The sequence below is a fragment of the Euprymna scolopes genome, chromosome 11 (assembly GCF_053919585.1).
Source record: "Euprymna scolopes isolate OS-2025 chromosome 11, ASM5391958v1, whole genome shotgun sequence".
Taxonomy (NCBI): Eukaryota; Metazoa; Mollusca; class Cephalopoda; order Sepiida; family Sepiolidae; genus Euprymna; species Euprymna scolopes.
The window spans coordinates 108,385,036-108,412,583 of NC_136492.1; the positions used below are offsets into that span (position 1 = coordinate 108,385,036).

General features: G+C 34.1%; 1 protein-coding gene across 3 annotated transcripts in view; it reads right to left on the reverse strand.

Moving 5' to 3' along the window:
- Window positions 1–27,548, reverse strand: part of LOC145288060 (WD repeat-containing protein 44-like) — a 147,121-nt gene that overhangs the window by 21,430 nt on the left and 98,143 nt on the right. For all 3 annotated transcript variants that reach the window (XM_080136096.1, XM_080136095.1, XM_080136094.1), the window contains 5 exons: window positions 19,642–19,712; window positions 16,525–16,586; window positions 13,068–13,148; window positions 12,478–12,522; window positions 11,100–11,190 (listed from right to left, as the gene is read on the reverse strand). In XM_080136096.1, coding sequence (XP_079992222.1) covers window positions 11,100–11,190; window positions 12,478–12,522; window positions 13,068–13,148; window positions 16,525–16,586; window positions 19,642–19,712 — 350 coding nt within the window. The remainder of the gene's footprint in view (window positions 1–11,099; window positions 11,191–12,477; window positions 12,523–13,067; window positions 13,149–16,524; window positions 16,587–19,641; window positions 19,713–27,548) is intronic.

A 27,548-nucleotide genomic window follows, 5' to 3' on the forward strand; every position in this document is an offset into this window, starting at 1 on the left:
TCTAAACCAGACATTAACTCCCCTTTCTCTCTCAAACTAATCCTGTTACAAATTTAGTTGCTTCCACCGCATGAATTCCTACTTATCCCCTTTTCCATTAACAATGAAAATGGAAAGCATAGTAATATCCTTTTAAATCACTTCAAGGAGTGTAACTTTTCAGTAGATATATATAACCTACCAAAAAAATGATTAACATTAACTACCCATGCGGAGTTGCAGAAATACCTGGTTTAGGACCCAGGCACAGGGCAAACCGTCTATTTAGGATAAGGAAAACTGAAGCTAAACCTAGTGGAGAAGGCCTCTTCAGTTGCGGACGACAACCTTCCTAGAGCAGTGACTCAAACAAATTACCGGTTGGCAAACCTAAATTGGTTAAGGAGGAGATACGCTCTGTCTATTGCCCGGCTTTCATACTCCTGCTTTGTCTATTAGCCAGGCGTAGTGGTGCTATCACAGGGATTCGACAGTGGTCGACCTTGTTTCCTAACTAGGGCAATGAACGCAGTTTTCCCCGCTTCTACCACATCCCATCCCCCTAAACTGGATACTGTGGGGGCACTTCAGTACCATATATGCTGGTACAGTTGGACTGGGCTGACTTGTCTGATGGAGTGAGAGTACCGGATTGACACTTCCAGGCTGCTGTTTCCGACTGGTAGTGCAGGAGCCCTAATTCCTTGGTAGCGCTTAGAGCGGCTGCTCCATCAACAGTTGTATAATATTGGGATGTTTGCAGTGCCATATCATTGGAAGAATACATAATGTAATTAAATCCTTAAGTAAGAGAAAAATCCAGGTTGTCCTCGGTCGTATATCTAAACAATATTATATAAATGTGGGAGTACCTTAAGGGGGGTCTATCCTTTTTTTTATTTTTATCTTTTTATTCAATTTTCATCCGAAACAAGGCACAGTACCACTTTGAAGCAGGGGGCTTCTATCAAGGACTTCATTAGCAGGAGCATTAGGAAGGGAGATGAGTAGAAAGATGTTTGTTCACATTACACTTGAACCTCTGCATATCAATACAGTTAGGAAAGCAGAATCTCGGAAGGGAGTTCCAAAGACCTGCAGTTCAGAAACTATTGGAGTAAAAGGCTTTCTTGCACCTAGGGATCCCTACTGTAAAGGGATGAGACTTACTAGCTTGTCGGGTTTGTCGGGGGTAGTTACGTCGAGGAGGTACAAGTGTTTGCAGTTCGTCAGAGCATTCACCATTAAAGTATTTGTAGAACAGGCAGAGGGATTCAACATCTCGTCGATGGGACAGAGGCTGAAGCCTAGATAACAGTTCAGGACCTATCAGGTTGGCGACTCTCTTTTGAACCCTGTCCAGGTGCGAGAGACAAGCAGCAGATGCACCATCCCAGATGTGACAACAGTACTCCATACATGGGTGAATGTTGGCCTTATAGAGGTACAGGATACTGTCAGGCATAAGTAGTTTTCTAGCACGGTAGAAGGAGCCAACCTTCCTTGCAGCAGCCTTGGTAATGCTCTCAATATATCTATTCCAGTTCATATTCCCTGTAAACATTAGGTCGAGGAGTTTAAAAGAAGTACTTTCAGGCAATGTGTTCTTGGCCATTGCTATTGGTGGTAGAGAAGGTTTCTTGTAGTTATTGAAGGAAACAAGCTTAGTTTTAGCAGCATTGAATGTGACCATCCATTTTTGTCCCCATTCCACTACGGATTGGAGATCATCCTCTAGTGTTTCTGCCATTTCTTTGGATATGTGTTCATTTTTTTTCCCCTCATATCTGTTATAGAGAGCGGTGTCATCGGCAAATATACCCATCTCCGAAACAATTTTATTAGGGAGGTCATTTATGAATACCAGGAATAATAGAGGTCCAAGGATAGACTCCTGAGGTACTCCCGCATTTATGTCATATTGTTTAGATGTACAACCGTCAAGGACAACTTGGATTTTTCTCTTACTTAAGGATTTAATTAGATTATGAATTCTTCCAGTGATTCCATGATCTAATTTTCCTTAGAAGACCATCGTGGCCTACCTTGTCAAAAGCCTTAGATATATCAAGGGCTACCGCTCTACCCTCCCCTGTTTTGTCCAATGAACGGTATATACATTCAGAAACTACAGTTAAGACATCTACTGTTGAACGGGCTTGCCTGAATCCATATTGTTTGTCAGGTGAAAAACGGGAGGAGGCTAATGGGGCGATAATTTAGTGGGTCAGTTCTTTCAGAATTCTTGAAGACTGGTACCACAGAAGCGGTTTTCCAGCAGTCGGGAAAGCAAGATTCGTTGAGGCATTTATTGTAAAGTTTGGACAGAACTGGAGCAACCTCGGCAGAGCATTTTTTTTAATAGGACAGCCGGGATGAGATCTGGTCCACATGCTTTTGAGGTGTCTAAGTTTTTTATAATAGCATGTACCGGAGAAGGGGTGATTTTCAGATCGTCTAGTGAACGTCTGTTTGCAGTGGAAAATCAGGGAGGGAGTGGTGTACCGGGTTCAGTGTGGAGTTTGAGGCAAACCGACTGGCAAGCAGATTAGCCTTGTCAGTTGCCGTGCAAGCAATCTCATGATTGTTTGATAGTGGGGAATAGTTGGCTGTCCATTATTTACTACGCTGTTGTAGATTTTCCAAAAATCCTGGGTTCCTAATTTCTGTGCTTCGATACATTTTCTGGTGGTTTCAGAGTAATCTGTCTTAGCTGTCTATCAATCTCTTACAATTATTTCTAGCTTCCATATACTTCTGTTTATTTGAGCTGGACTTATGTCGGTTGAATCTACGGAACGCATGCTGCCTTTGACAAATGGCAGCTGCACAACCAGAAGTAAACCATTGGGGAGAGTGGGACTTGCTATAAAATTTCAGTGCAGGAACATGTGCTTCAATTACAATTTTGAACCATTCAGTGGTCTCATTTGCACACTGTTCCACTGGAAGAGTAAAGATATTTTACCATGGGGCATCTCTGCTGAGTTCCCTGATGGCTTCCCAATCAGTCTTTTTGTAATACCTCGTTGTTTTGAGTAGTGGGTCTTCAGTTTTAGGGTGAGAATTTAGGCTGATTTCTACCATTATTACAGCGTGATCAGCATTCCCGAGTGGGCTGTGGGCATTTGTTGTACAGTCATCGGGAACCGTTGTCAGAAAGAGATCTAGAAGTGAGGCATGTTGATCTTGCTGGTCTGAGAAACGTGTCGGAAATGTAACCATCTGAGATAGGGAATGGAATATAGAGAAGCTATGGGTTGTGCTACCAGCTACATCTGTGTGATTGGAGAATCCTAGCCAGTTACTGTGGTGGACATTGAAGTCACCAAATACATGTACTTGTGTGCTAGTATCGAGGGAGAGTGCTATATCTATACTGTCTGAGACTTTGTTTATTAGGGTACAGTCTTGGGTTGAGGGAGAGCGGTAGAGAAAATAAAAGTACTTAATATTATGTTGCATATTTAATCTGAAGCACATAAAGGCCTGGTCGTCTGATTCTAGTTTTATTTCTCTAGTCAGGGGGAGGGTGTTACGAATATAAACTCCAAGCCCATGCATATGTCTGTCCGAGTCCTTACTGTAGAGTGGGAGATAACCAGGCATGTTAAAGTGGTTAGAGGGAATGGAGGAGTGAAGGTTAGTTTCACTTAATACTAAGATATACGGTGTGTTTACAAGGAGAAATGACTCAACATAATCTAAGTTAATTCTAAGCCCGCGGATATTTGTAAATGCAAGCCTCAAGGGAGGAGGCAGGTTGTTTTTTTTTGAGTTTGGTCCTGGTTTAAACGTGACTTTTGCTTGAGCTGTCATTTCATTATTATTCCTGATATTCATAAATGACCTCCCTGATAAAATTGTTTCTGAGATGGGTATATTTGCTGATGACATCACTTTCTATAAAAGGCACGAGGAAAAACAAATGAACATATATCTAAGGAAATGGCAGAAACACTAGAGGATGACCTCCAATCAGTAGTGGAATGGGGACAAAAATAGATGGTCACATTCAATGCTGCCAAGACTAAGCTTGTTTCCTTCAATAACTACAAGAAACCTTCACTACTACCAATAGCAATGGCCAAGAACACATTACCCGAAAGTACTTCCTTTAAACTCTTCGGCCTAACATTTACAGGGAATATGAACTGAAATAGATACATTGAGAGCATTACCAAGGCTGCTGCAAAGGTGGGCTCTCTCTACCACACTTGCTTTTTTTTTTTTTTTACGAGGAAGTCACCACTTATCAAGGCCCGGAAGCCACTTGGGGATAAGGGTTATTGTGTGTACAGTATGTTAGTGTTGGAGATTTGATAACGTGTCTTACTTAAGGGTTCATCAGGAATTTGTTTACATTGGACTTGAAGACATCCAGGTTGTATTCAGGTGGGAAACAGGCAACTAGAACAGCGTTCCACAGGCGTGCACTTGTAAGAAAGAAGTTTTGTTCATGGAATCTACGTTTTGATTTTGGCAAAGTTAAAGAGTGGACAAAATTTTTGACAGTGGTTTCAGCTAGGCGGGTGTTTATCGTGAAAGATTAGCGAGAGGGGACCAGAGATTGGAGTTCAGACGAGCACCTGCCATGGAAGTAACGATAAAACAAAGACAGGCTCACAACATCTCCTGTGGGAGAGAGGTTGCAGGGAAGAGAAAAGGGCATCATCCACTAGGCTCAGCAACCGAGAAGGCTAACATGCTTGCCAGTCGGTTTGCCTCAAACTCCACACTGGACTCTTCCAACCACCCCCTACCTGAATTGCCTATGGAGACAGACGCCACACTAGACGATCTGAAAATCACCCCTGCTCAGGTGCATGCTATCATAAAAAACCTTGACACTTCAAAAGCATGTGGACCTGATCTCATCCCAGCTGTGCTATTAAAATGTGCTCAACCGAAGTAGTTCCAGTTCTCTCCAAACTCTACAACAAATGCTTTAATGAATCATGCTTTCCAGGCTGTTGAAAAACTGCTTCTGTCATACCAGTATTCAAGAATTCTGGCGAAAGAACTGACCCATTAAATTATCGCCCCATTAGCCTCCTCCCACTTTTTGCCAAAATATTTGAGACCTTAATTAACCACTTTATGCTAAACTTCTGACTGACCAACAATATGGATTTAGACAAGCCTGTTCCATAGCAGACATCCTAACTAATCTCTGAACGTATATACCATTCACTGGACGAAGCGAGGGAAGGCAGAGCGGTAGCTCTAGATATATCTAAGGCTTTTGACAGGGTATGGCATGAGGGTCTCCTCAGGAAAATTAGATCATACGGTATCACTGGTAGAATACTTAACATAATTAAATCCTTCTTAGATAAGAGAAAAATCCAGATCGTCCTCGATGGTCGTACATCTAAACAATATGATATAAATGCGAGAGTGCCCCAGGGGTCTATCCTTGGACCTCTACTGTTCCTGATATTCATAAATGACCTCCCCGACAAAATTGCCTCTGAGATGGGTATATATGCTGATGACACCACACTCTATAAAAGGCACAACAGGAAAACAAATGAACACATATCTAAAGAAATGGCAGAAACACTAGAGGATGACCTCCAATCTGTAGTGGAATGAGGACAAAAATGGATGGTCATGTTCAATGCCGCCAAGACTAAACTAGTTTTCTTCAATAATTACAAGAAACCTTCTCTACCACCTATAGCAATGGCCAACAACTCTTTATCTGAGAGTACATCTTTTAAACTCCTTGGCCTAATGTTCACAGGAAACAGGAGTTGGAACAATTGCATTGAAGGCATCGCCAGGGCCGTTGCAAGGAAGGTGGGCTCTTTCTACCGTGCTAGAAAACTACTAACATCCGAAAGTATCCTGTACCTCTATAAGGCCACCATTCGCCCATGTATGGAGTATTGCTGTCATATTTGGGCTGGTGCATCTGCTACTAGTCTCTTGCTCCTTGACGAGTTTCAAAAGAGAGTCGCAAATCTGATAGGCCCTGAACTGGCATCTAAGCTTCAGCCTCTGTCCCATCGATGAAACTTTGCATCCTTCTGCCTGTTCTACAAGTATTTTAATGGTGAATGCTCTGACAGACTGTTCAGGGAGATCATTGATGCATATCAGGAAGAGAGTTGGGCCTAGGATGGACCCCTGCATTAATATTGAGTGCCTCTGATTTCTGCCCATCAACCACTACTCTTATGAGCCTATCGGAGAGAAATTATTTAATGATAGAGAAAACATTTCCAGTTATACCATAGCTGGAAATCTTGTAAAGTAGGCCCTTATGCCATACCTTATCGAAGGCCTTTGATATGTCAAGAGCAATTGCTCTGGAGAGGAAGCTTTTGTCAAGAGATTCGTTAATCCTATAAGATATAACAGTCAGCACATCTGCTGTAGATCTGGCAGAACAGAAACCATATTGTGTGTCACTAAGAAGGTTATTTTTGCTGAGGTGGTTGACTACTTCTCTATTTAATATGGATTCCAGCAGCTTACTCATGACACACAGGAGACTTATTGGTCTGTACTGAGAGGGAGATGACTTATCACCTGAATTCTTAAATACAGGGCATACTGATGAGATTTTCCAGGGTGTTGGGAAGCACTTTTCTTTAAGGCATCACTTAAAGAGTTTTGTAAGTCTGGGGGCAAGTCCTAGTTGAAGCTTTTTCAGCACAATCATTGGAATGCCAGTGGCTTTATTGGAATCAAGGTTCTTGATTAGCTTGGCGACATCACGCACAGATATTTGTATGTTGCAGAGTGTGTTTTCTGTTATAGGAGGAAATACAGGGAGTTGATGGCCTTTGTCGCATAGGGTAGAATTAGCTGCAAAGTTCTTGGCAAATAGTTTGGCCTTGTCGGATGCTGACGAGATGACCTCAGGTCCATTGATGATGGTTAGGATAGAACGCACGCTTCTGTTCAGGATCCTGCTTGCTATTTGCCAAAACTGGTGGGAACCAAGCCGCTGCTCAGCTACTTTTAATTTAACGGATTGAGCATATAGCTCTCTTGCATATTTTATTACTCTTTTGCAGTGGTTGCTGGCATTCCTGAAGGCAACTTTAGTCTCAGTGCATCTATTACGTTGGTAGCAATAAAAAAAGTGATTTCTGTGCGTGATGGCAGCAGCACATTCTGGGGAGAACTATGGCTGGCTGTTGGGTTTTTGTTGGAATTTTTTGGATGGTATAAATCGGTCTATGCCAACAATTAGCCATTTGGTCAGGTCTGATACTATAGAGTACACATCCTTTTTAAACATGGAATGCAGTGGTAGATCAGATATTAGTGTACGGAAGCTATCCCAGTCAGCGGTAGAGTATCGATATACAGTACGGTCTAGAGGTACATCTCCAGAGTTATTGCATTTCGTTTTTATCTTAACTGATACAACCGCGTGGTCGGAAGATTCCAGAGGAGACAGAACAGAACTTGAACAGAGCTCAGGGGAAGTTGTGAGAAAAAGGTCTAGATCGTGGACACTCTGGGTGAGGTCATAGGCAATGGCAAAATCATGACAGAACCTCTCCTCATCATCTGTCTTTTTAGAGTGGGTTAGCCATTCCGCATTGTCGACATTGAAGTCACCACAAATGTGGATGTTAGCTGAAGGGTGAGAAGACAGGATGTGGTCAATTTTTTCAGATATGCCCTTAAGGGTAGTAACTCTGCTATTATGAAAGCAAATATAAATGTAGTGGTGCAAGCAAGTGCAACCCATAAGCACATATAAGGTAAATTAGGGTCTTCTCTGGAGATATCCTTACCACATGGAAAGCCATCTTTAATGTAGGCACATATTCCATGCCCATGGCGATCTTGGGGGTCAGATTTAAATGTTAAGTTAGAGTATTCTTTAATTATGAATTTGTCAAGGGAAGTGGTCAGCCTAATGCCAGTTTCGCTTAGGAAGAATATGTCTGGTTTTGTCTCCCGTAATTGGGTTTCAACCTCTAGAAGGTTGGAACGTAGACCCCTGATGTTGGAGAAGGAGACATGGTAGTAGGGGTCTACGTTGGAGGATGGAGTTCTAGGTTTACACGTGTTATTTTTATGGAGGTATTTCATGTTGAGGATTGGGATTTGTGGAACAGGTCGACAGACTTGGTTAGAGCAGGACAGAGAGGGAAGGTAAGAGAGAAAAAGAGAGGAAAGGTTTTTTTTTTTTTTTGTAGCCATGATAAGGTAAAGCCCTAACAATTACCCACTAGTATGGCATCCAGAGGCCCCACTAGAAACTACTGCATGGTCCAGAGTCCATTCACCAAATGGCAATACAGCAGCCCCAGTATTTTGCACCTGCTGATAGGACGGCCTCCTTAGTGGTTAATCCAAGGTTCGGGTCCCTGACTATCAGGTGGATAACGTCAGCCCAGATGAAATGTTTACCTCCAGCACCCTTACTAGTGACATGACCACAAGGATAGACATAGGAACAGAAAATTTCCGACATCTTAGGCTACTGTTCACAAAGTACTGTCGTTCTGGAGAGCAGCTTTTTCTTCACCCTTTGTCAGAAACATCACTCATTGGAAATGAGGACTGAGGGACAAATAAGAGGAAGTGAGAGTAACGAGAACTGCCGACAACGCATCCACAATGCGTTGTTTACTCTCCATTTAAAAAAAAAAAAAAAAGGGGGGGGTGGAATATTATTAATATTTATTTAGTATAAGTCCATAAGTCCATAGCTCTAATTTGAAATTTTATATATTTGAAGATAAATTCCCCTCCTATAATTACGAATGAAATGAAAATGGAATAGATATAGGTTACTGAATTTCCATCTAAGAGTTTTTAGTTTTTCTTCTTCCCAAGAGACACTACAAAGTAATTATAAGGACAATTTAGCACTGAAATAATTTTAAAGATACCGGTCCGGAGTTTCCACGTGTTCAGATATTCATTAAACTGAGTTCTTCTTTGCCAAAAAGGCATCTATCACGTTGGAAAGTTTTTCACTCACTGACACTTGTCATTTGAGTTTCGCTGCTATGGCGGAAGTGGTGGAGAATGGGTTATGGTGGGAGGAATCTTTTCGTTTATATTTATAGAGAGAGTAAAGCATTAATCCTAAAATTTTCTTTTCTTCTTTCTCGGGGGGGGGGGGGAAGGGATATTCTAGACATTTTGCATTTAACTTCAGACTGAAATAAAATGTATTAGACAAAATTAATTCAAAATAAACAGTATAATAACGACAATTTAGCACTGATATATTTTTAAAAATACTGGTCAGGAGTTTCTACATGTTCAGATATTCATTAAACTGATTTCTTCTTTGCCAAAAAGGCACTACTATCACATTGGAAAGTTTTCCACTCACTGAGAATGCTATTTAAGTCTGAAAGTATCCTGTACCTCTATAAGGCCACCATTCGCCCATGTATGGGGTACTGTTGTTACATTTGGGCTGGTGCATCTGCTACTTGTCCCTCACTCCTGGACAGGGTTTAAAAGAGTCGCCAACCTGATAGGTCCTGAACTTTCATCTAAGCTTCAGCCTCTGTCCCATCGACGAAATGTTGCATCCCTCTGCTTGTTCTACAAGTATTTTAATGGTGAATGCTCTGACGAACTACAAGCACTTGTACCCCTTGAATGAATACACCCGACAAACTCGACAAGCAGCTAAATCCTACCCCTTCACAGTAGAAATCCCTAGGTGTAAGAAAGCTTTCTACTCTAATAGTTTCTTCCCCAGAACTGCTAAACTTTGGAACTCCCTTCCGAGATTTCCCAACTGTACTGACATGCAGAAGTTCAAGTGTAATGTGAACAGACATCTTGCTACTCATCTCCCTTCATAATACCCCTACAACTTATATCCCCGATAATAGCCCTCCATTTCAAAGTGGCACTGTGCCTTGTTTGGGGTGGAAGAAAAAAAAAAAAAAAAAAAAACAGAAGAAAGAACAGGGTTTCAGTAGTGAAGTCAGAAATACTGTTGAAAAAAAACAAAAAAAAAAAAAAATTGTGGAACAATGTTAATTGTACAAAAATAGTCAAAAAGACTTTTACTGAGGAAAAACAAACAAACAAAAGAAACAAACAAAAAACATTAAAAGCATCTTAGATAAGTGATAGAAAAAAGTATTGTTTAAATTATGAGTTAGATTTGTAGAACATTCAAAAATGGCAAGACTTGTTAGAAGTAAAGAATATTTTTATGCAAATTTGAATGGAAATAAAATGAATAAAATAAATATCAATTCAAAACTTATTTCACCTCTAATATTGCAACTGAAATGTAAAGGACTATTATGATTAGTGGCCAGATTTATAGGAGGCATCTTAAGTGGATAGTTGTGAAGCAAGATGTTTATTCACATTACATTAAAATTTTTGCATGTTCATACAGTGGAGGGAGCAGGGAGAGAATTCCAAGAAGTTTGAGAAAAAAAACTAGTTACATAGAAAACAGTTTTTTAGCATTTTGGAACCTCTACAGTGAAGAAGTGTGATTTTGCTGATGGTTGGGAGTATTTATGCTGAGGGGGTATTAGTGTAATAAATTTGCCAGTGCACATTGTGTAGAAGTACCTGTTAAAACAAGCACAGGGTGGCAATATAATGACGATAATGGGACAGAGGTTGAAGATTGGTAGTCAGCATGTCACTTATTAGGTTAAAGATTCTTTTGCATCCTATCAAAAAAGAAGAGATTAGATTATAGGATACTGACAGATGCGAGAAGTTTTCCAGTCCCTTTCTTTGAAGAATTGGCAGCATCTTCTATGCATTACAGTTCATGTTGCATGTGAATATTAGATCCGGGGGGGGGGGGGGTTGAACATTTGACAAGGGTGCGATCAATCATGGCAATTGGTGAGAAAGATTTTTTTTTAATAAATATAATTGTTGAGAGAAAAAGAGTTATCTTGGTAAAAGTTTTTTTTTTTTTATTATTATTAAAAGAAAAAGAGTCTTGGTAACAGCTAATGTAGCCATCCATTTTTGTTTTGGCCCCATTCTTAAACAGACTGGAGGTAATTTTTTAAAGACTCAACCATCGCCTTTGATATATGCGTGTTCAATTAACCGGCATGTTGAAAATAGATTATGATGTTATCAGCAAATATACTACTCTTGGACATATATTAGACAATTACTAAAGAACTCACCTTCAACATACTTCTGTCTCAAGTCTTCAAAGTAACTATAGGCACTTTTAAGAACCCAAATTCTTAAGACACTGTCCTGACCACCAGTTGCCTGCAAGTTGAAAGCATACAATATTTTAGATCTATATATAAATACTTGCTGGCAGCCTGGCACTGCCCGGTCGTACAATACACTTAAGCATGATATTTTAATGTATGCAGACTGATTCTATAATTATATATACGCAATCCTCTATTGATTATTATATATTGTGAGGAATATTTTACCCAGTGGACTAATTAAAAAAAAATAAATAAAATAAACAAAATAAAATAATAATGATAATGTTGTTCATCAAATTCCACTTGTTTGTTTACAATATCATGTCAGCTGATATTTGGGCTTGATGATAAATGCCCTGGAAAAGTCACTTCTGATTAATGTTTAGTTTTAAAATATGCAAACGAAGAAATGATTTGTGGCGATTTCAAATGATACCTCTTTTATTGTAAATTGAACTTATTAATAAGAAAAAATTAAAATGGTGAGTTACACCCGGGCTTGAACAGGAGATCATTCGATCTGTAATCGAATGCTGTACCAGTAAGCTATATCTCCAGATTACAAATCTGTTTTTTTTTTAAGAAATGATTTGCTAAGATTTTATTATCTCCCTTTGTCTGTGTAATGTAAAATATTCCCTTGTAAAAATTCTTTTTTATATATAAGAGAGAAAAGCTATTTTTAAGATCAGATTTTTTTGATTTTCGATACTTATCGGATGAATTTCTGTACAAAAAATATCTAAGAATACTGCCACATATATAAATTACCTTTGTGTATTTTGTGTGAAATTACCTTTTGTATGAAATTTGCAAAAGATAGGTTCTGAAACAGCTAAACCTATGAGGAAGGAACTCACACACACAAAGTGACTTTTATATATATATATATATATATATATATATATATCATAATCACAATTGTGTACTTATTTTATCTTTTATGTCATTCAATTAAAATATCAGCAAATAGGTGTAAATGTACATATAATTTGCTTATTACAGAAAACATCTGTATGTTATATTTAGATGAAGTAATTACTATGGACAAGTAAGAAGATTAGTTTTAATAAGAAAATACTAACAAATAAAAATACAACTTCTAAAATGTGAATTTTGCCTTCGGAGAAAATATTAATATTCAAAATTAGAGAATGAAGCAGAAAAAAAAAACTGCATTTCATATTTCAGCAAATACTCAATTCTGAAGATGTCAATAAGATTTCTTTTTAGTTGTGTTGTTTAACAGTTATGTGACACATGAAGCCATCATCTATAACTAAAGTTGGCACAGTTTTATTCACATTTTTGTTAATAGATATCTTTAAATACTCACCAATAAACGGCCGCAAGGTGAAAATTTCATGGTCCAAATTGCATTCTTCAAAGTAAAATTAAAGTAAAATCAGTTGATAAAAAGCAAACAAGATATTCAGGCTGTCAAGATATGTAATAATCAGAATGTCAAAGACGTAAAAACATGTTTAATAAAGATTCATTAAATATACTTATGCATAACCATTTAAAAATTCTAACACTTTAAAATGTATTTAACAATTCTTTTAGAAACAAATTTAGTAATTTTTCTATGTGTTTGATAGTTTATTAAGCCATTTTTAATAAAAATCTATGTACTGTAATATTTTATAGCCTTTACATAAATTTTACAGACTAACAGAAGTTGTTAATAGTATTAGAAAGGTTTAAAATGTTTTATCAAATGAAAGAAACTGTTGCATCATTGTTCTAAATAGAATGCAACTTGTTTAAACTGAAAAAATTTAATTATCTAAATTAAGAAAATTGTTTTATTTTTGTTTTTGGAAAAAAAAAAAAAAAAAAAAAAAGAAAAAAGACATATTCAACAGATTCAGCAGAGAAAAGAGTCATCATTTCGTAAAGAAAATGATGAAAGAAATTAAATACCGAATGTTCTCCACTGAGATCTTGAAGTAATCGTGGTTGAGAAAAATCCCAGGGTCCTTTATTGCTGCTGGATACTTTTATCTAGAAATGATGCAAGTGAAAAAAAAAAAAAAAAAAAAAAAAAAAAGGGCATGATACTAACGATTTGAAAAAGAATAAAAATTGTATTCACAATGTTTAGAACATTTGTTATCAGTAATCATCTTTGACTTTTTAATCCAACGTTTAATTCACGTCGAAGATTAGACAACAAAGAACACAGTTGGAAAACAAAGTAGTATATAATAGATTGCTGGATAGATATATAATAAACTACAATATATATATATACAATGAATGACAATAAAAATTATTTAAAATTTCTGGTTGAAGTGTGTGTGTGTGTGTGGGGTGGGGGTGTTCATTTTATTGTTTTCATAAACATCATCTGTGTGTGTAGGGAAGAAGGGATAATGCTCAAATCTGAGTCTTCGTTTATGCTAATTACCTATTGAGGTTAAAGACGTGTTGCATGAAGAGAAATGATGTGAGAATACAATCTATGTGTACTGTGAGTTTTGAAGACAGATTTAGTTCTGATAACATTGGAAGAAAATTCAATCTGGACAGTAAAGAGATACGTGTGCAGAACAGAAAACTTTGATAGTATTACAAAAATGGATGAGAATTCTTAGGTGAGTAAATATAGAACAGTTGAGGTAGCAGGTTCAGTTTACAGGGGAGACCAAAGAAAACATAGAAGGAATTGATAAGATGAACTTGAGTGAAGAATAAAGACCTGGCCAGAGATAGGTTAGTTTGGAAGTCCATTTCTAAAAGCCAACCAACACATGCCAGCATGTAAAACAGATGTTAAACAGAATATGATGATCGATCCCAAAGATCTGGGACGTCATAAAACAGATACATACTCGTTTACTATGCATGATAATAAGCCATTCATTATCATATTCAGTTGAAAGTCCATTTTACATGTTATTATACATTGGATAACTTTGTGAAATCAACTTCCAAACTAATCTATCTCCGACCGGGTATTTAATTATCCTTCTTTCTTTTGGGTCAATTATCACTTCCTCCCATGTATTCCTATGCCTTCCCCTGTGAATTGAACTTTCTTTCACAACAGTTCTATATACTAACCCAATAAATCTCATCCATTCTCTCAACATAATCATACCGTGAAAGTTTTGTTCTGCACACATCTCATACTGTCCAGATTTAATTTACTTTTGCGGTCGTCAGATATAAGCCCATCTTTAAGACTCACATTACACATCCATTGTACCATTCTCATATCATTTCTTTCAACGCATGTCCTTAATCCTTACAGGCCAGGTTTCACTTCCATATATCACACTGTGTACTGATACGTAATTTAAATTCTTTTAAATATATTTGTCAAATTCTAGATGAAAAAAAACAAAAAAAACAATGAGATTTTAATGTTTTATTCATGCTCAATTTGTACATGTTATTTTGATATCCATGGACAATGCTGTGTAAGGATGTGAATGAGCTAATGTAGGAATTTCAGATTATATTGTTTAGTACAGGTCATTCAACATTTATGGTTTCTTATGCAAAAACTTTATTAATGGAAAAAGTTGGGGGCAGAGTTAATAATTTGAAGTAGATTAAATTGATTTGGTCATGTGAAAACTGTATCTTGAGATGATCTGAAGAAATTAGTATTAGTGGGGATAGGTGGTTCAGGAAAGAATTACAAAATTAGTGGTTGAAGACATGGGACAGTTACAAATGACAAAGACACGAGTAATAGAAAATTGTGGAGATAACGAATGAAGAAGTCTAACCTTGTTAAGGGATAAAAAAAACAAACTTTGTGAAGTGATGCCTCTTAATACAAATAAATGGATCACAATAGATATATATATAATGGACATTTGAACATTACACTTTGCCAACATCGAAAAGGAAAATGTGACAAGCATTACCACCAACCACCATGGTATGTAAAAAAAAAAAAATCTGTATTTCCTGATGAAGATTGTTATGAATCGAAATATAGAATTTATTTTTAATAAATAAATATGTTTGTTTATTAAAAAAAAAATTCTACATTTGTTTTGGTCTTTGAACTATCAAATATATATATTTTCTTTTTATATTTGTTTTAAGATAGAGATTTTCAAAAAAAAAAATTTGTTTGGTATTATTTTGAATGACTGCTTTAAAAGAAAAAGCTTCGAAAGTACAATTTGTATTCTCAGGATTTGTTGCAACCACTTAGTTTATCTAAGGAATAGGATCAGCTCTGAATTTCCTTATTATTATTACTCATTTTATTAGTTGCTACAGCACCTCTTGCTGTCCAAATAGAGGATGGTGATTGTTGTTGCTCTGCTTGTCACATTCTGCCTTTGCTATCGCCTCTCATGGAATTGTGGTAGAGCGATTCCAGACATTCTGTAGAAACATGATAGGTTGACGGTAATCGTCCTGCATGTCTTGTTGAGCTCAACGTCAACTTTTGCAGCATGAGTAGAGTGAGCCGATGCTGCTGCACAGTATTCTGTGGTCCAATATCATCCTGCAAGATCTTTGCCACGATTACAGGCCTCGGAGGAACAACATAAGCATCCTCCTGCCTGCATTGTTGAAATGTATCAAAGACAACAACAAAGTTCTGGCATTGAAAGAAGAACTCCCAGCAGGCTCAGAACATTCCCCTGGGTAACACTAAACCGGGTCCAAGTGAAGGGTGCCAAAACACTGAACAATCTGCACAATTGGAACTATGTAAAGGACGCTCAGTGTTCCTGCAGTGCCAATGTGCAGACTATTGTATACATCTTCACAGATGGTCTCCAAAGCATGCTCCAATGTGGACCTCAGGGATGCCTTGGGTACTGCCTGATAATAGATCTCAAGATAGTTGTTTCATCCAACGACAGTAGGCGCAGGTGAAACGTGAACAAATTCCATGGAATCTTTCATGTTTTTTCTAATGGTTCGAAATACTGGATGCTTCGCCAAGGCTATCAAGGGTATTTTTTATCATGACCCCATCACTAGATGGGTTGCCTACCAAGAGTGAAGAGAGGCTAATCTACCCCCAAGAGAAGGATAAACTGTGCCAATTTTCCAACCTGGTATTTTTACCTCGCAGATAGAGTGAAATGCTATGATGATGATTTTATTAGTTATAATTTTGATGAATTTTTAAAAAAAACTTAAATGCAGTATAAGAAACGTTATTTTTGTTTAAAAAAAAAAAAATTCTAAACTGGATTTTTATTTCATAGAGTAATTAAAAGAAAACAATTCGTTTTTGTTTTATATGATGAGATTTTGTGGTTCCATCTTGTCCCTTAAATTTTCATCCAATATTCAAGAACTAGGTCTATGGAACTGAAATTAACTGTAAAGCATGACAAAGTTCAACTAATATGTACTTTAAGTTTCTATGAAATAAAAATTAAACGATAATTACTTTAAAGATCTTTCCATCAATGAAATACTCTTCTTCCATTCCAGTTTCATCACCTTGAAGTGCTAGAATTTCAAAGAAAATATAAAAATTATCTTTTAAAAACCATTCAACTTTTACAAACTAAAAACAAACACGAGTTTGTATTTTATATAAAAGCAAAAATATTTTGTAAAAGTTGCACAGAAATCCATTGACAATTGTAAAGAAAATTTCATAAAATTATTGAATTATGAAATGCTCTTTTTGTTACCTATTTGCTGCAATGTTGCACTGAAGACTTGACAAATTTATAAATAAGAAAAAAAAGAAAGATTTTATGAAAAATAAGTGAATTCTGTTAAAAGAATTGTTGGAGCATCAAATTTTCTTTTATATAAAGCTGATATTTGATAAACACGACTTTATGAGATGTTTTTTTTTTTTTCTTCTTTTTATTTCATTAAAACGAAAAAAAAAAATCAGTTTACTATCTATTTTACATGCTGGTATGTGTTTAATGAACAAATATCTTTCGTAGTGAATACAAATTTCTTTTCATTCGGAGAAAATACTTCATCATGGCTGAATCAGGTAGATTTTTAAAACTTGTATTCACTCCAAACAAGGCATTTTGCCACTTGGACATACTATTTGAGACCATGTTGGCTTTAATTTAATGATCCATCATCTCTTATTTCCAATTGGACCAATTATGAAATCTTAAATCTTTTCTCAATGTTTATGACAAAACTAAAAAAAAAATATTAAATTTTTATTTCTAAAAAAAAACTCTTAAAAATATTTTTATCATTTAAGATTCTAATAGGACTTAAAATTTTTCTATGCTCATAAATTCAGTTGTGTAAGCTACATTATTCCTACCCCCCTTTTTACCATGGTGCATTCAAGTATGGGGTGGTGGTCCTATCTCTTTTGCATATATCAGATATTAAATGCTATTAACTTTTCTTGGGACGTGTATTAAACTAGTAATTATATGTAACTCCAATTTTCTTTTTTATTAATCTTTTTGACATTATCGTGTAATCCAAAAATTGGCTTTAATTTAATGATCCAAAGTCTCTTATTTCTAATTGGACAAATTATAAAATCTCAAATCTTTTCTCAATTTTTATGAGAAAACTAAAAATATTAAATTTTTTTTTTTTCTGGATTGTTTTACATTTTTTTTAATTTATTTTTTTTAACTTATTCACCCACAAACAAGGCATTTTGCCACTTGAATGTAAGGGGCTACTATTTAGGACCATGTCTGCACTGGTTACTATATAAAGATTTGAGAAGTGAAATGTGTTTGCATTACGTTTAAATTTTAACATGTTAGTACAGTCAAGGAAGCAAGAAACGGGGAGGGAATTCTAAAGTTTAACAATTCAAGAGTAGAAATTATTAGAGTAGAAGTTTTCCGGCACCTAGGGATCTTTACAGTGAAAGAGTGGAATTTTGTTTCTTGTCAGGTTAGTTGTGGGTATTTATGTAGAGGGGGCATAAGTACTACAAGTTTGTCAGCGGACATTCCATTAAAGTAAAACAAGGTAGATGAATAACATTTTTTCAAGCTAAGTGTTCTACATCATTATTTACAACTGTCAGACGGTTTTGCTCATCTTGATTGTTATTCTGCCATGTTGGCCATTGAACTCACTAGCCTGCTACACGTGCCTTTAGTTATAGTAAAGGCACTGGAAAATTGCCACTGCCAAAAATATTGTTTAACAAAGGAACGTGTAGAAAATAGTCCAAACCATGTTAATAATAAAAAGAAAATCACCATCTTACAAATACGTGATTATTTGTTTTTCACTTGTGGAAATCCTTCATAAAAACGAATGAAGAAAATCAGAGTGCTTGTTAAGATAGAGTCAAAAGATCATTTTTTTTTATTATTTTTTTTTTTTTTAAATATATGGTTTTAAACAAAAACAACTGTATTTACTTGTCATGTCGAAAATAGTAATATATCCAAAAAATTATGATTCATTGAGTAGAAAATTTATAGTTCAAAGTAATTTTTATGGAAAATTGGAGGAAATTGCATTTCCCCTGTGAACACCTTGAAGATTGCGAATATAGGAAACATACTTATCTCCCTTTTCACCACTTTAATGGAGACCAACATTTTAGCCTTATAGCGATAGACTTCACAATAACAATTGTTCTATGAATTTTTGTAATTTTTTGATATATTAATATTTTTGACATGAAAACTAATATTGTTTTTGCTTAAAATCACAAAAAAAACAAAAAACCCTCAAAAAAACAAAAAACAATGCCGACTAAGAAGCACGAAAATCAGATTAATGCTAATAATTTCCATGGTTTCATTTGAATTAAGCCGAGTTGCAGATGATCTCCCATGTTTTAAGGTTTTCATTGGATTCAACCTCAACATGGCTGATTTGTTTAGCTGAAAATGTAACTTTTCATAAGTTACAATCAAGCATCTGGAGAGAGTTCAAAGAACGGCTACTCGAATGATGCAGGGTCTATTGTATTTACCCTACGAAAGCCGACTCAAGAAACTTAACCTTTTCTCCCTTCAGTGCCAACGATTACGCAATGATCTTATTTTGGCTTACAATCTCCTCAATAGTCATTATGATATACCTTGAAATGTATCGTTCATTTCTGGACCAGAAAGCGGTCTACAGACACTACAAGAGGCTTATTTCACTGCTGATTATGACTGAACCAGAAGAGGGACACTGAATCAAGATCCCTGAACCTTGGAACAGACTTCCAAGATAGTTAATAAATACATCAACAACACAATTCAAAGTAACTGTGTATGGGTGCTAGGTGACCACATTCTATTTTGTATAATTTTTCTACCTCTCATTCCCTATATGGCAATTGAAGCATTTTTTTTTTCAAATAAATTGAATTGAAAGAACATTTTCTTAAAAATACACACATTTTATTTGTGCATATTTTCTTTAAAAGAAATCTTTTCTTTCAAGTGAATATATATAAACTAACAAATGTACAAACATTTTATCCACCCAATTAAATAATGATTAACAACTTATGTTTCAGTAAATATCATTAGTAATAAATGAGGTATTTTATTCAGTCATAAAAACGAAATTTAAAAGAAGAATATGTTTAAGGGTTTACCTTTTTTGCTTTGATCTGCCACAAACTTGACTCGACTCATTGTTTTACCAATAAACTTTTTGATCTTGGTGCTGAAATTCAAATGGAAGATTCCAGTTATAAAACAGTATAAAATTTCAATGAATCACATGTTTATTAGATTAGAAATAAACGTAACTTGAGATGGAAACACTGTAAAATAATATGGCTAGTCATATGATATAAATACTGCTGGAGGCTATGAAAATGATTTTATAGGAATTTTTATTTTCTAAGAAATTTTCTTGAATAGAAGCAGTAAAAAGTCTAAAATCATTTTAATATGAAAGAATGTGATTTTTTAAACAACAGATTAAGTAATGAATGAGGATTTTATAAAAAATCTATTATCAAATATATTAACACGTTAATAGCTGAGAAAATGAAATTAGAATTAAAAAAAAAAAAATCATACAACAGATTTTCAGTTTTGAGTAAGATGCATTGACCAAAAATAGTAAATTTGGCTAAAGGATTTGATTCATACTCTTACGAGGTGATTTTTATTTTTGGTGTTGTTTGTAATAAAATCAATAATGAACAATTATGTTTTAGTAGATATGCACTAACAATCACTTTATCGTGCCACAAGCAAAAATCACAAATTTTACTCATAAAATAGAAAAGTTGCAGCAATTCAAAAACCAAATATAAAAACAACTAATAAAAATCGATTTTGCAATTCTATAAATTAAAGAATATCACTGACCCATTTTGATCACAAAAAAAGTGTTCACTAATGATATGAAATCTGAAGTAAATGTAAAACCCATAAAATACTGTTTGGGGAAAAACAGATTTGTTTTAAAAATATGCAGTTATTAAAAAACTTTGTGCAGAAGGAAAAACAAAGTAGAACATAATGCACAAATGTTGGCTTTGAGATTATTTTGTTAGAGTTGAATAATTTAGTTTTAAATGAAAAAAAAATAGACATACTAGAATAATTGTTAGTTGGGAGAAAACTAGATTTAAACATTTTAAGAGTTCATAAAAGAGTAAACAAATATTTAAAATAAATACAAATTTTAAAACTATTGACTTATTTGAATTTGGAAAAATACACTTCATATGAATATTGCTGAAGCAGACGATATTTGCTTATTGTTATCTATGAAATAATTAACCATTTAAAAAATTTTTTTTAATTTCTGGTTACTGATTTTTTTCTGTTAATATGTTAGAGTCTCAATATAAAAACATTTGTTAATAACCAAAAAGTTAGTGATCTAGAAAAGTTAAAAATAATGTGTTACTTTTTCCATGCAACATTGATATTAATTTATTTTCTATTAAGCAGACTGACTTAGAAAAACATTTTTGAACAGATTCAATTTTCCTCAAATTCAAAAATACATTTTATATCAAGCAATCTTTAAATTTATGTGAGATTAGACATCACACACATACTTATATTTATGAACAAATCTGAGTATGAAAAGCAAATTACAAATTAGTTGTTGTCCTGAATTCCCCCAATATTAAAAAACAAAATACAGAAAAATCTGTATGATGTACATACTTATGACAAAACGAATATATATTACAAAAAATCATGTAAATTGATCAAGTAGTTTTATTTAAAAAAAAAAAAATCATGAAGTGATTAATAGGAATCCATAGGCATTACAACAAATCCACCTCGGTTCTCTACGGTCAGCTCACTCATGGTTGATGAAACATTGGTTACTCGACGAAACACTACAAAGATTGCATCAAAGTTACCCTCAAGCACTGCAATATCCCCTCCAATCATTTGGAGACATTGGCAGTGGATAGAGACACTTGGGGCTCCACATGTGATAGTGGGATGATTTCAACAACGAGCATGAACTAAGGAGCATTGCACACTGAAACACCACTAAAAACCAAATCCTGTTTGCCCGTGCTATATCTGTGCAAAGCAGTGTAAATCACGCATCGGGCTGTGGAGTCACAGAGTCAATTAAAAAAAAAAAAAATGATGAAGACATCATCCACATAGATGGACTACCATAACTAACAACAAATCTAGCAAGTTTAGAGTTATTGAGTTATATCTCATTTTTTTCTTTTTTTTTTTAAATAGCAGACAAGAAAATCACACCAATTCTCATAAAATTTGATTTTCTTACTCATATCTAACATCATATTTGTTTTTTTAATACAGAGGGAATTCTGGACAAGAACCTACAGATTCATAGATAAACAGGTGCTTGTTAAGATAGAATTGAAAAGATCAATTTTTTAAATATGTGGTTTTAAGAAAAAATAACAGTACTTAATTGTCATGTCGAAAATATGAATATATCCAAAAATCATGAAAATCCATCAAGTAGAACAACTACTATTGTGCTTTTAGTTAAAAAAAAAAAAAGTATATCGCTATGGTAGGAAAGATGTTGGCCATTACAGTGGTGAAAAGGGAGATAAGTATGTACCCTGTATTTGTAAAGCTCAAGTTGTTCACATCTCGGGAAAGTGCAATGACCCAATTTCCGTAAAAATTACTTTTAACTATAACGGATTTTCGTAATTTTTGGATATATTACTATTTTCTACATGACAAATAAGTACTGTTGTTTTTGCTTAAAATCACATTAAAAAAAAACAATAAAAAAAATGATCTATTGACTTTTTTTTAACAAGCACCGATAAATATATCTGAATTTTGAATACAAGATGTTAATAATGATGCATATACTCCATATATTGCAGGTTATCTTAGTTTCTATAGATCCAACATTTTGAACTGTACTCTCCAGCTGTTTTCAAGATTATGTAATAAGTAAACCTGTGAGTTTTAAATCAAACAATTTATTCAATCTACCATTATTTGTTCATTTATTAACCTTAAATAAAATTACTGCATCAAAATGTTAGAAACTTGAATCATGCTCTCATATTGAACTTTAAACAGACACATCTGATACAGTTATTGTAAGCCATAATAATCATGACTAATGCCTGAAATTTAAATATGTAATCCTTTCTAAACCAACTTTCCATTGTATGCAATAGTGGTTAGAAGATTCAATAAATATTCTTCATTTCTCCAATTTTGATCTATTATTTTGAATTTGATTCACAGAAGACCATTTTCATGTGGTCAGCCATATTTGACTTTATATCTTCCTATCTGATGTATTTCTGATTTTATTTTCAAATGGCATATGATCTTATCTTGGGCTTATTATCAAAGTCTGTAGACACAATTGACATCTGTATGAAGGTTGTAGAAATTAACTTTCTTTTTTCTTAAAAGAGTGAAACACTGAAATTGTTCTCAATCAGATTCTCTAACCTGCATTAAACATGAAAGCAAACATCATTTTTGGAGAAATATTATTGAAAAGACGAACATGCTAATATGAATTTTGTTGGCATGAAACAGCGGCACCATCTATGGATTTACTTTGTCTATTACCTAAAAAATCAAAGTTAAGCTCTTTGTGTTATAAGAAACCTTGTCCATCAACACACAGAATACACTTTCCTATGAGTGTTTCCTTTTTTATCGTGATGCATAATTAAACAACAGATCAAAATTGAAGTATCAGTAAGCTTCCATATCTTTGTCTATTAGTCCAACAAAAAGATGAAGCCTACAAACCTGTCTCAGAATGTTACTCAAGAATATAATTAACCCGGATTTATATTCTTATATGAATGAAAGACAAGTGACTCAGTTCCAAAATTTTTTGAAATTTGATAAGCATTTTGTCATTTTCTGGTTGTTTACATAAACATTCAGAAAAGGCCAAATGAAAAGTCAATTTTGTCAGATTTTAAAACTTCCTGAGGATCAAGAAAATGACTTGAGTTTCAACAGAAGTGTAAGTTTCAAGCATTATGCATATTCTGAATATCTAATGATGTAATTCAATACCAACAGGACATTGAAAATGGATTCACTGAAAACTAAAAATAGAAAAATCAGAAAACACTAATTTAGGGGAATGTGATTAAAGATTTTAAAGAATAATTAAAAGCCATCAAAGAGAAAGAAAAAGATTGTTATTAAAAAAAAGAAAAAATGCAAGCCACCACCAGAAAAATGCAAGAATAAAGTGAACAAAAAGTCCATCATTATGATATTCAGTTTAACATCTGTTTTAGATACTGGCATGTGTTAGACAGCTTTAAGAAATTGATTTGAAAACTAACCTATCTTTGGCCAGGTCTTCATTTATCTTTCTTTCATATCCATCCCTTTCACTTCCACCCAGGTTTTCTTTAGTCATTCTCTATTAAATAATCCTGCTACCTTAACTGTTCTAAATCTATTAACCTAAGAAATTCAATCTATTTTTTCAACATGACCTTATCAGTGAAGTCTTCTATTCTGCACATATCTCTCTATACTGTTCATATTTAATCTCCCTCTGAAATTACCACATCTAAGCAGGTCTTTAAGACATTACACATCTATTTTATTTTTCTTCATGCAACACATATCCTCAATCTTTACTGATAAAGTTTCATTTGCATACATCACACTGCATATGCTCTTCCCTCAATCGTGGCAGCATCTAGCTGATTAGTAATGGTAGAAAATTACTCCATCTATTCCTAACTCTTGCTATCACGCTAACACCTGCTCGTCCATGTGTTTCAATGGTATTAATAATGCTCACAAGAAAAATACATTTTAAATTTTGCTTTGAAAAATAGGATATTTATAAAATAGAAATTGACCAAAGACTTAGTTTTTAAACTATCAAGACTCATCAATAATTCTTTTGATATTTAAAGCTGAAAAATAAAAGAAAATATTTTGGGAAAAAAAAAAATGGTTGAGTCAACATTTGCGTTTTCATTTATAATATTCCATTTTCTGTTCCCTGACTGTACCAATATATGCAGAAATTTAAACATAGCATGAAAAACCATCTTACTACTTAACTTCCTATTTAGAATGCTTTTATAAATCTGATCTCTAATTCACAGTAGCTGCTTATGTCTCAGTGTCTCTTGTTTGGAAGAATGAATCGATGTGGAGAAAAAAAAAAAAAACAAGAAAAAAAAAAAACTATCAGTTTACCATTTCCTTCCAATCCTTCAAAGACTAGTAAACATAAGAACTTACACAATATACAGTGTTTGTATTTCTTCCATTCACATATACAAAAGAAAAAATTCCTCATAGTGTTAACATTTAAATTATTTTCATACCACAAAAGACAAAAATACACACCCATTGATAGCTACATGTTCTAAAAATATGCAGTAGAATCTTAAGAGTCAATTTTCATAAAAATTGCATTATATACAGAAAATCCAGCCATGTAAAGACAAACAAGCAAACCAACTATTTTCTTTGTAACAAGACAATTTAATTTTGTGATAAAGAAACAAATGAGTAGGTGTTAGATAGTACAAACTTATTTCATTAAAGACAGTTTTATCATCCTCTAACAAATTGAAAGTGTCAATTCTGTTTTTTGTGATTATTTTATTATTTTTAAAAAATTTTTAAACCAAATTCAAAAGCCCAACCTTAATTACATTTTATTTAATAGAATTAGTTTCTTGGTGTGAATATATATATATGCTTACACCTTCCTTCGCTTTGTGTTGCATTATAAGTAATACCTAGTTATTAAAATAAAGGTCTACAGAACAAGGCCCATATTAGCACAGATGTTTTCAATAGCGATTTACAAAACAGACTGGAAATGATTGAAGCAGTTTACAATTTGAAAGCCACAAAAATATTAATAAATAAATAATATATATAGGCAGACAATACTAAGCATACAAATGCAAATCCAAAATAAATTCAACTGCAACAACAGCAGCTTTCAACTCAAAAACTAATCACATTCTGTGTCAAAGTTTCAAAACTTCAAAACTTTAACACATGCAAACAAAATGCACTTTTGGTTAAGGTTAGATAATGTTATTTTTTTTAGCCCACCTCCCCTGCCCTAGTTTCATTTACTTACTAAATTATTTAACCTATGCTTAACATGGAGTGGAGGTGGGGCGAGGACATAATTGACTAACCTGATGCACAAAAAAAAAAAAAAAAAAATGAATAAATAAATAAAAAATAAAAATAAAATTTTTTTTTTTCTAATGTTGGTGCTTATTATGCATTCCATTTGATGGCCATCATACTAGAATACACTTCAGGCTATGCACAGATCAATGCTTTACTGAAGTACAAGAAAACCTCAGCAAATACCCAAATTTAAATGGCTTAAAAATATATTGCTTTAGAGAAATTCATCAGTATCACTACTCTCACAATGTAGGTCATGGTCCCTACTACAATAAGATTCCTAGTTCCTGTAAGCAGAAAATGTTAATGCATACTTTATTAACGTGAAATTAAATATTCCTACTAAGAATCTGAAACAAAATCAAGACATAACATCTCCTAAGCTGACAGCATTAGCTAGTTATTGGGTGAGCAGCACATCACAAAAGCCGTATTCAATTGGAAAAAATGCACATTATATTTAATTTTTTAAAAATATTTTTTTCACTCCAAATAAGGCATATTGCAACTTAACATGTACTCTAGATTTATAAACACTTTTCTGGTGTGAATTTTGTGTGCCAACTCTCAGCCTCATCAACTCCATGAGTAAGGAACACTTGAAAGTCTATAGAGAGGAGGAGTTGGAAATTTTAATTTCTCAATGGTTAGGAGGGAGAGGATCACCAAATGAGTATGCATCCCTTCAATGCTGTTCAGTCTGAATGATTGGGATATCCTGAAGAAAGTTGTCAAAATACATCACTACTTATGAGGCAGTATATGTAAATTACAGACAGCAACAAAATATCACCTTCCTAACATCAGCTGGTCACCACCATGACTGTACATACAGTTGGCCATGATTGAGGATTCCTTACTCAGAACCCTATCTTTTGCTGTAACAAACTCATCAGAACATTTAGGAACAGCTTTCCATTCTAGAAATCTTAAGATAAATGGAAGCTTGTTTGTAATCATAAACAGGACATATAGAAAAAGATGTACATTATTCAAATTGCATGTCAGTAAAAGTATATAGAACCTGATGACATACATCTCACAATATAAAAAAAATGAAGGCCTAATAATTTAATTATTCATGTAAACATGCATAGATCATGAATAGCTTGCATACATCTGGAAACAGCAATCGTAATACACCTACATAAAAAAAGGGAGGTCCTCCTCGTAACATGGCTAAATAAAAAAGTGCTTCACATTGCAATATGACTACATACAACGGTTAAATACATTTAAAAAGTAATTGTAGACTAACATTTTTTGTAACCGTTTTGAAAAAAAACGTAATTAAGAGATATAAAATTTTATGAAAATGATACAAATTGCAATGACCATGGTTTTATTCATGTGAAATCAACATTATGAAATATTTTTAAAAACTTTCGTATCATAAATGCATATTTGATAAAAAAAGGATAAGAATTTTCGCAAGGCATTTGATATGCCATCTCATGACTGTTTATTAAAATGAAAAGTTATTCTATTTCTAATAAATATTGTAAGAGTTTTAAATGAATCATGAAAATAAAAATTGGAAGCAATTATTCTCTTCTTCAGTATTGAAACTTTTATTGCTAAAGATAGAAATTCAGAAATAAAAGTATTTACTGATTGTGGTAAACTAACCTGTTGTACAATTATCAAAAGAAATTATACAGACGTATTGAAAAGATGACATAAAAACGTAAAATAATACATGTTGGTTCCAAGGATACTAAAGTTAAAACGGACATCCATAGGAAATATATTTGGATGGTGAGGTTATTGAGGTTGTAGGATCTAGTGCTGTGTATTTGCCAGAGTTTGGAATGGGGGGTGGGGTAAGTTTAGAGAACTTACACCATCACTAACTAGCAGGGCATTGCCATATTGACGAAGAGAAGAATTTAACAGGCATATG